General features: G+C 37.0%; 1 protein-coding gene across 1 annotated transcript; it reads left to right on the top strand.

Annotated features, from left to right (window-relative positions):
• Positions 1-1550: 1550 nt before the first annotated feature.
• LOC138877745 (uncharacterized) lies at positions 1551-2168 on the top strand. Its single transcript, XM_070157380.1, has 2 exons — positions 1551-1615; positions 1730-2168. Exons 1-2 carry the CDS (start codon positions 1551-1553, stop codon positions 2166-2168), a joined length of 504 nt encoding a protein of 167 aa, XP_070013481.1.
• Positions 2169-11078: the final 8910 nt, after the last annotated feature.

The raw sequence follows: 11078 nt of genomic DNA, 5'->3' as shown, positions 1-11078 counted from the left end.
TCCCTCCCGCCCGGTGATTCGGTGAGGGAATACAGGTTGGTAACATCGTTTGCTTTGTTTAGTATATCAATGGTTGATAGGGCGAAGATTTTCGATCCCGGTGATCTTGCTTGGCTCTTCTTCCTCTTCTGTGCTGCTTTTGAGTCTCGCGTGAGTTTGGTTTTTCCTCCGCGCTCTTTTTGGTGAGTGATTGTACTTCTTGATTTCGATCTGGGAGAAACTAGGAAATTTTCACTAAGAAATCCCCACAGGCGACCAAATTGTTTGACTCAAAAGATATAAAAACCTTTTTGAACAAATCAATCAAAGATGAAGGGGTAAATCTTAATCAAACATAATTAATTCTGAATCGAAAAGTTAACAACAATGATTACATATAAGAGGAAAAAAGCATGATTGGTCTTATTTAGATTCAACATTGTCTTTCTCATCAATTGATGAAGAAGTAAATTTACATATATTCCTCAAGGTCATTTCCTCGTTTTTCGAAAGATATAAGGAAAGAGTTTTTTGTCTTATCTTTTTTGAGAGAATGGAGAAGCCCCCTTTAATTGAGAGCTTCCTTTGGCTATATATAGTCGAGACCCTTTTACACTTTGCTTGATTCGACGCTTTCTCGTCACTAATCTGTCTTGGTCGTGATTTTAGGCGTTACTTCTTTCGATTCCTCGATTGGCACAGAGGAGAAATGGAGTGGGCTCTATTGACTCTCACTACCCAGTTATTGAAGCGGGGTGTCGGGCAACCTGGTCCTGGTGGTCAGAATTTGACCAATACAAAATCGACATCAACGGGCGGAGATGAGCAATCCACTATAATAAAAGAGAGTACAAATATTAAGAGAATAATCTTACGAAGAGGCAAACACAAGTGAAACACTAACACTTGTCCTGTTGAGATGGTTAAAGTGACAACTGGTGACAGTTGTACAGATGAAGGCTTGAAGGGTGACAAAGTCAGTTAGGTGACAGCTGTGTATAGTACCAAGTTAGTTAATTAGTTAGTGTTAGAAGATAATTATATATACCCCACATGTACAGTGATAAAGACTAATAAGCCATTGTATTTTCTTCTTCATTTTTGCTCTATAATTGAAGGTCATTTTCTAGAATCTTCTTCTTCTTCCTTCTTCGATTCAATCTCAGCTTCAATCCTCCACCCTCTAATGGTGGATTTTATCATGGTATTAGAGCTTGAGTGATTCGATCGAGGACAGAGCAATTCTATTTCTAGCTTTGTGAAGACAATACTGTAAGTTCATAGATTTTCCTTTTTTGAGTTGATATTGAAGCTCAACAACAGTGAATTTACATATCGATAACCCTAGGCATCCACTATTCCTGCAACCATCCGATAATCCTAGAAATGTGATAATTTCAATTCAGTTGAAAGGAACGAAAAATTACTTTGTCTGGAGTAAAGGTATGGTGATTGCGTCGATAGCGAAGAGGAAATTAGGGTTTATTGATGAAAGTTGTACAAAGTCTCAGTTCACTGAAGATTTAGGCGAGGACTAGGAGAGAGTTAATGCAACAGTGTTGACATAGATCATGAACACCGTATTTCCAAAATTGGTAAATGGCATTGTGTATGCTGAAAATGATCATGAAGTCTGGTTGGACCTTGAAGATCAATTCAACAAAATCAATGGTTCTAGAGTCTATAATCTCTAGCGAGAAATAGCCACAATCTCTCAAGGTACCTCTAGTATCTCTGTTTATCAGTCTAGGTTGAAGTCATTATGGGATGAATATGGTTCTCTTATACCCTCACTCCTAGTTACTGCTGGTACAAGAGACTTTATCAAACATTTAGAACAACAAAAGCCTTTTCAATTCTTAATGGGATTCAATGAATCATATAGAGCAATTATAAGTCAAATTCTGCTGCAATCTCCATCACCTTCAGTTAGTCGTGCATTTGCAATGTTAATAAATAAGGAGAATCAAAGAAAAGTCTGTGTCTCTAACTCTCAGATTAGCTTAGCAAATGAAGTGAATGAATCTACAGTTTTCATGAGTACAAGAGGAAATCAGTCAGAGTTTAAAAGGCAAAATGATTTGTACTGTGAGTATTGCCACTTCAAAGGTCACTCAAAGGATACTTGTTACAAGTTACATGGATATCCACTTGGATATAAAGGAAAAAGACAACAACAATACAAGTAGGCAAATGCAGTCGTGAATAGCAACAGTCATGTTCAAGAGAATGTCATAAATAAAGGAAAAGTTGAATGCCTCAAGGAATGTCAAACTTCTTCACTGAGAAGCAGTATGGGCGGATAATGAGGTTGCTAAACAAAGACAAGGCAGAGGAGCACACAACTAATATGGAAGGTAATGATAATTCAAGTTTGTTGAAAGACTTTAGGGATCCTTCGATTATAGACACTGGAGCAACACGAGCAGACTTACCTTGATCTGCTGCTCCAGTGTATATAATCCAAGGATCCCTACAGGCTAATACTATCATGGTGCCAAATGGTAAGTCTGTTCCTGTTACTTATCAAGGAAGCTATAAACTTACAGGCGATGACACCATACATGATATGTTGTGTGTGCCTGAATTTAAATATAACTTGCTGTCAGTTTCTAAACTAACAAGAGAGTTACAGTGCTTAGTGAATTTTTTTCCAACATTTTGTGTCTTCCAGGATCTATTCACTGGGAAGGTGAAGTGGATTGGTAAAAAGAAAGGTATCTTGTACCTCTTAATTCCAAGGAAAACAAACAAATACAAAGAAATCCAAAAGATTAGGAGTTGTCTTGCAGCAGGAGTGAAGATTGATGTTGAAACCTGGCATAAAAGGCTTGGACATATTCCAGTAGCTGTCATGAAGAAGCTGGATGTTATGAAGAATAAAGACTTGCTAGATTGTAGTCTCAACAATTGTATTGTATGCCCTTTGGCTAGACAGACCAGAAGACCTTTTCCTCTTAGCAATAGTAGAGCAAGTGATGTTTTTCTATTAGTTCATGCAGACATTTGGAGTCCACATAGAGTTCCAACATACAATGGGAATAGATACTTTTTAACACTTGTAGATTATCATTCCAAGGTGATTTTGGTATTTTTAATGAAATTGAAGAGTGACACTATTGTCTGATTGAAATCATTCTTTAAACTTGTGCATGTGCATTTTGAAAAGACAATTAAAATGTTAAGGTCAGATAATGGTGCAGAATTTTTTAGCAAAGAATGTAAGGATTTCTTATCTAGTTTTGGAGTTCTTCACCAGAGCAGTTGTCCACACAATCCACAGCAAAATAGAGTGGTGGAAAAGAGACATAGACACATACTAGAGGTGGCAAGAGTATTGAGGTTTCAGGGGAGCATTCCACTATATTTCTGGGGAGACTGTGTGTTAACAGCTGCCTATATTATAAATAGGATACCATCCTCAATTCTAGGGGGCAAGTCTCCATATGAGGTGTTTCATAAATCCAAGCCAAGTTTGCTGCATTTGAGGGTTATGGGTTATTTGTGTTATGCCACAATCATAGAGAAAGTTGACAAATTCTCACCTTGTGCTATAGCAGCAGTTCACATGGGATACTCAGTCTTTCATAAGGGCTATAGGTCGTATGATCTCAAGGCCAAGAGATTTGTTGTGAGTAGAGATGTGACATTCAAAGAAAACATCTTTCCTTTTCAGTCAATAAAAAGAGGTGCAGACTTGCCATTGTTTCTGGAGATTAATGATGCTCAAACAGATATCTCAAGGACAACTGCACCAATGGTAGATCAGGGAGTAAATGGAACCGATACAAGACATGATGCAACCACCACAATTGATCCTCTACTTGATTAACCAGCCTGTGATACTCAATTAGCAGCAATTAATGAGCACAACTCTGATGAACAACTTCAGCATGCTGCATTGCCTATAAATGATCCTACCAAACCACTAGTTCCATTGAGGAGATCTTTAAGAGATCCAAAACCACCAAAATGGCTAAAAGACTACATTTGTCCAATTAAGACAAGCTCATCCTCCAGTTGCATCTATCCTATGTCTAATTATTTAGACTACTCTTCTCTTTCACCAAAATACCAATCCTTCTTAGATGCTACTTCTGAGACAGAACATGCATCTTATGTTGAAGTAATGCAAGACCCTAGATGGATTGAAGCTATGAAAACAGAAATTGATGCCCTTATCCTCAACAACACATGGGAGGTAGTTGATGTACCCAAAGGAAAAGTTCCTATTGATTGTAGGTGGGTGTACAAGGTCAAGCATAAATTCAATGGGGAGATTGAAAGATTCAAGGTCAGGTTAGTGGCAAAGGGTTATAGTCAGCAAGAGGGACTAGACTACTAGGAGACATTCTCTCCAGTAGTTAAAATAGTCACAGTTAGGGTGGTTATCGCTCTTGCAGCCATGAATAAATGGAATCTTTATCAAATAGATGTCTATAATGCTTTCCTTCAAGGTGATCTTGAAGAGGAAGTTTATATGCAACTCCCACCAGGTTTTGGTAGTCAAGGGGGAACAAGGCATGCAGACTACACAAATCCTTATATAGACTCAAACAAGCATAAAGACAATGGAATTTGAAGCTCACTGAGGCACTGATTAATGCAGGCTTTGTACAGAGCAAGCATGATCATTTTCTGTTCACCTTGAGGAAGAATGCTAAACTTGTCATCATCTTTGTTTATATTGATGATCTCCTTATCACAGGTAATAATGCTAATATGATTCAAGAAGATAAGACAATCCATTATAAGGCATTCAGAATCAAGGATTTGGGTCTTTTGAAATACTTCTTGGGGATTGAAGTTAGCAGATCCCAAAAAGGCATATTGATGAGCCAAAGGAAGTATACAGTGGAACTAATAGCAGAGCTGGGCTTAACAGAGTCCAAACCTGCAATCACTCCAATGGAGCAAAACAGGAAGTTGACAATAGTTGAGTATGATACACAATGTAACTTGAAGGATGACCCAGCACTCAGAGATGTCAAAAGATTACAAAGGCTCATAAAAAAGCTTTTGTATTTGACATTAACTAGGCCTGATATTGTCTACATAGTACAGACGTTTAGCTAATTCATGCAAGCTCCCAAGAAGTCACACTTAGAGGCAACACATAGATTGGTGAGATACGTGAAAAATGAACCAGGATTGTGCATTCTAATAAGTCCAGATAGTGACATGACTCTAAGAGCATACTGTGATGCAGATTGGACAAGTTGTCCAAATTCAAGGAAGTCAGTAAAAGGTTACTTGGCAAAGTTTGGAAAGTCTTTAATCTCATGGAAGTCAAAAAAGCAAAGCACAGTACCAAAAGGTTCAGCAAAATCAGAGTACAAGAGTATGGCACTGACATTGTCTGAATTGATCTGGCTGCTAGGAGTTTTCAAGGAACTGGGAGTTGAATTGCCTATTCTAATTCAGCTGTTCACTAATAGTAAAGCAACAATGCAAATAGCAAGCAATCCAGTATTTCATGAACGAACTAAACATATAGAGATCGATTATTATTTTATAAGAGAAAAGGTGCAAGAAGGATTGATTCAGCCTATGTATATTCCAACGGAAGAGCAGGCAACAGATTTGTTGACTAAGGGGCTTGGAAGTGTTTAACATCACCATCTGATGTGCAAGCTAGGTGTTTTGAACATCTTCATGGCACCTAGCTTGAAGGGGTTGTTGAGATGGTTAAAGTGACAGCTGGTGACAGTTGTACAGATGAAGACTTGAAGGCTGACAAAGTTAGTTAGGTGACAGCTGTGTATAGTAGTAAGTTAGTTAATTAGTTAGTGTTAGAAGATAATTATATATACCCCACGTGTACAGTGATAAAGGTTAATAAGCCATTGTATTTTCTTCTTTATTTTTGCTCTGTAACTGAAGGTCATTTTCCAGAATCTTCTTCTTCTTCCTTCTTCGATTCAATCTCAGCTTCAATCCTCCACCCTCTAATGGTGGATTTTATCATGTCCCGTAAAGTTCTTCCCCTAAACACAACTCTCAAACCTCATATGGCTACATTGTGGATGCTACAAAATGAGAAGGAAAGATCCTCAATTTATAGAAGTCCAAACATTTTCCTATAAGAAAAAGGGCTAGCTAAATATAGGAGAATTATAATTTTCTTCCACCAAAAGGAAAATTCAATTACGGTAAATATATTGTTCTTTTCTTCAAGAGATATAAAAACCAAATATGATAAGAAAATCAGGACAACACATAACAGAAATCAATCTACTACTGTATATTTATATGTGTTATGTGTATAACAATGTAAGTAACTCAAGTCAGAAATAATGGATTAAGTTGAATTTGATATAAATCCGTTGTTTGGATCATGGGAAAAAGAAAAGAAAATAAATACCAGTGCTGGCATTCAAGGGAAACTCGTACATTCCTTTTCATTGACAGGAACATCCCTTTGCTTTTGTTTGCTACTCACATTCAGAGCACTTTACTTCAAGTTCGTGGTCTATCCACAAGTCAACTATGAAACTAAAATGAATCTTTGCAAGGGAAAGTTTTGTTTGACTAAAAAGTATTAGGTCTTTTTGTGAAACTAATTAAATAAGAAGGTTTGAAGTAAATTTTAGTCAAAGATAATTTATTTTAGATTTGAAAGAGAAGATAAAAACGAACAAGCATAGCTAAACATAAATTTTGATTACAGTTATGATTGAATCCCCTGATGTAAGAAAAATATGATTGCTCCAATGATACGAACTGATAATGAAAAATACATAAATGAAAAGAATCACAATTCTTAAACAAGGCAGACCTCCATACATTTGATATGGTTAGATTACAAGAAATACCGAGATTCTAAGCTCTTTTCTCCTTTTTTAGGCGAGGAACCTCAGATGAGGATACATCTTCATCTTGAGATATGTATATGTCTGTGTGTGTGTTTTTTCCAGCCCCCCTTTCAGTTACTCTCCCCCCTAATATTTATACAAAAACACTTTCTTTACCCAGCAGTCCTTAACCGGAGTATCTAAGGTCTTGGAATATCCTGTAGAATATTCCTCTAAAATGTCTAAGTGTTGAACTAGCCATCCAGACCGAATTGAGTGTTCGACCTCGACCATAGTTGAATTTCTCGTTGGTGTATTGCTTCCCATATCTGACCTCGTCTTGGTTGACTCTTGGTCGTTCTTCCTTAAGTAAAATTCTTTTGTTCAGATTTTGATCTATACAAGTTTTAAGTTGCATTTGACATAGTAAAGTCTTTTTCTTATCTTTTTTGCCATGGAACGTAGGGGCGGGCGGGCGTTCAGATATTTCGAATTGAATATGAAAATTTTAGTTTGGATTTTTGAATATTTGATTATTCGGATTGAAGAAATGACAATCCAAATCCAATCCAAATAAATTTAGATTTGATCGGATTTTTTAAGTTCGGTTTCGAATTAATCGATTTGTATTTTGAATTTTCGATTTTGAGCCTATAAGTTGAGATGTTTTTTCTTACAAAACTGAACATCCAAATGACATATTTATGTTAAATTACCTAAACAGTTCCTCATTCTCAGTGCAGTCATTTAAATAAAGTATTCAAGTAAAGAAATTATCATCAAGGAAATGCAACATAGAAATTAATAAGGTCGATAAAAATTAGCAATAGTAAACCATGTCCAAATAAAAAGTATTCTGATAGTAATATTTAATATATGAGATAATATTTAATGGTCGGGTATTGGAGTTATTATTATTTGCATTTAATAATGGACTAAATATAAAGTATAAAAATTTCAGATTTTCGAATATCAAAAAATCTGAAGTACCAAATCCAACATTCAATCCGAAATCCAAAAGATTTAAAAGTCAAATCTAAAATCCATAATCTAAAATTCCAAACCAAATAATCAAAATGTTCGGATTCCGTTTTGAATTTTGGTTTGTCCAAACTATGTCGACTCCTAATGGAATGGGGGTTCAATAACATTACACGATATAACGACACTAATTTATTCAAAATGACACCCTTTGACGAGCATTAGCAGGGAAAGTACAAATGTCGAATATATAGTACTCTAGTATTAATTATTATGCATACAGCGTCTAAGAAAAAAGTCAAATACTAACATTTCAATCAACATTCATAATTATTTTAATTCATTCAACACAATTAATCTACCTAATCTTATGTAACTCCAAGCTCTCCCATAACTTTCAGAACATTATTAATGTGACAATTGCAGAAAGCAAAAGGCATCAACTACCACTGCGAAATTATTATGTATCTAGGAACAAAGTTAGAGCTAGGATTTTAAATCTATAGGTTCGAAATTTTAAGCATTTTAAGTTATTAGGTTATAAATTATTAAATTATAAATAATTAATAAATTATTCAAAATAAATACAAAATTTGAACTAAAGCTATAGTGTTTTTGTCGAATTCGTAGCCAGAACACTAGCTCCGCTAACCGCCCCTCGCTAGGCAAGCACCGCTGGCAAGTCATTTGTTAACAACGCCAGACATGATAGGCTCAAATTTTTGCATTTTCAAACGTAATTCTTGTTCGAGAAATTCATTTATAGAATAGCAACGAAAACAAAAGAGATCATTTTAGTTACTATTCTCATTTAATTTACATTTAGATTTTAGGCTGGAATATGACACCCATAATGGGGTGATATATAACTTACCCAAGTTAAATGTGGCAAGTTTATTCAGTTTCGTAACATCATAATAAGTGGGAAATTATGAAAGAGATGAAAATAATTCTGTTATTAAGAAGGAGAAAATAGAAGTTATGACATATTATTGAAACCTTTTTTATTAAATCAATTAAATAAATTGAAGGGGTAAATCTCAGCCAAGTATAATAAGATCTAGCTTGAAAGATGCAAAGAATGAACAAGATGAACAATGTTTCTTTATATCTCATAACCGAACGATAAAGTATAAATATGACAACTTTGAATGTAGAAAGATTTTGCCATGAATGTTCTTAGCTTGAAGTAAAAATCATATCTAGTTCTCAGAGTTGTGATAAGTCCAGAATCCCCCTTTTTACAGAGTGTTCGGTCCCCTTTTATAGGAGACAATCTCCCTTTTTACCCTAAAAGAAAAAAGGTACAACACAATGAATATTCGAAAGGCATATTCCTATTGTTTCCTATCATGCTAACACGACCACAGACGTCATGCATTCTCTGACCACTATTAGTTGTCGTCCATCATAACGAGTCTTAAGACGTGGCATGGTAGGGACCTTGCTCTCTGCTACACTTGGTATCGGTCAAAGTCATCCAAATTTAGACCCATATAGTTAGTCCCTTCGCTTGTCGAGGTCACAGCTTGGGGCGTCCTTGATAAGCAAACGTAGCCCATGCTTATGAAGAAATTTGATCTGCAAACCATGACAATTTCGGCTGATAACGGAAGAACGATGCATTTCGCTATATCTTGGGCGGTGTGTGCTATCTTTGGAGTGATGTCACTTCCACGTGTGTCATAATGGCGTATCTTCCCGAGGAATAACATGATGACATGTCGCTTTGGTTCTGCTGCCATGGGAAGCCTTTTCACTTCGATTCTAGCGCCACCCAACCCTATAAACAGGGGAAGGGTTTGTTTTATCAAAAATGTTTGGCCATTTCTCTTATGATCATTTCCTTTCACATTTCCAGCTTTGCTTCTGCGATTTTCTTCATCTCCTCTTTCTTGTTCATTGTTCTTAGTCTTTCTCGTTCTATTAGCACATCTCCCTTCATAGACATGCCTAGAATATACCGATCACGTGAGGGGGTTTCTAACGCCACTCCGCTATCCGTCGCGCCCCCTCCCGGTGGTGAGGACCTGACGATTGAGGAAGGAGATAGCTTTCCCACCGTCGATGAGCTACTGTCGAGACACCTCATGTCTCGAAGTGACTTTCTTAAAGATCCTCCTCCTACTCCCGCCTCAGTATTCTCTAAAATTGAGCAAGTCACATCAATGCCTTCTGTGCAAATTATAACATTCCCGCTCATATTGAGATGGTTCCAGCGGGAAGGGACTTCGTGGAAGTCCATAGATCGGGGTACTGTGCTTTTTATGAGTACCCCTTTGTGATTGGTCATTCCTTCCTCCTTTTCTCATTAGCGGAAGAATTCTGTCGATTTATCAGGTTTGCTAATAACTAGGGATTTTGACGCATTTTATACTCCTTCTTGCTTACGTGTTGATTATAAATTCATATAAAATAGTCCCAAAAGGCTCATAAGTTGTGCTTAATTGCAGGTTTGATCAATAAAGTGACAAGATATCAAAGATCAGCTCAAAAGGAGTGAAACTTGCACAAGTACCAAAGACAAGACAAACTCAGGAAAAATAGGCCTAGTGCAGCCGCACTACACTTTGTGCGGTCCGCATTAGGGAGATTCAGAGAGCTGGTACTTCAGGCATTAAGGCAGTGCGGCACAGAAGGTTTTATGCGGTCCGCACTGAAGGCAATGCGGCCGCACTACCATTCTGTGCGGTCCGCAGAGTCAAGGTTCAGATAGGGTGAAGTTGGAGCTTTCAAGCCTGTGCGGTCCGCAATCCAGTTTGTGTGGACCGCACTAGAAGCCTCTGCGGCCACAGTCCATTTTGTGCGGTCCGCAGAGCCTGAGTTTAGAGAGCCAAGTTTTCAAGTTCAAGAGCCTAGTGTGGCCGCACACCGTTTTGTGCGGTCCGCACTAACCCCGCAAGGCATTTTTGTCCAGTTTTCCAGTTTAGTATAAATAGAATCTTTTTCTATTTTTAGGGTATCAAACATTTTAAAATAGCTGTTGCGCTCGTGAGAACGTATCCTGTAGCCATTTTGGGCGTTTTTACTTACTTTTTATCATTAAATCTTTGTATTTAGCTTAACAATTAATTAATATGTGTTCATCTTCATCTATTTCTCTATTTTTCTCTTCAAGTATGAGTAGCTAGACCCATTAGCTAGGGTTGTAGCTCGACCCTAGTGTGGGTAATTGATGGGTGTTGCAATTTAGGGCTAGATTGACTATGGGGTTTGTTATTTGGGTCAATTTCATGGTTTAATTACTGAATTAGTGGTTGCAAACACTAGTTTGTGCTAAGTTGACTTGGGCTCTTCTTGAGAAAGAGAGCCTAAGTCTCCGAA

This window comes from Nicotiana sylvestris, chromosome 1 (assembly GCF_000393655.2).
Source record: "Nicotiana sylvestris chromosome 1, ASM39365v2, whole genome shotgun sequence".
NCBI classification, from domain to species: Eukaryota; Viridiplantae; Streptophyta; class Magnoliopsida; order Solanales; family Solanaceae; genus Nicotiana; species Nicotiana sylvestris.
This window is presented reverse-complemented; position numbering and strand designations above follow the sequence as displayed.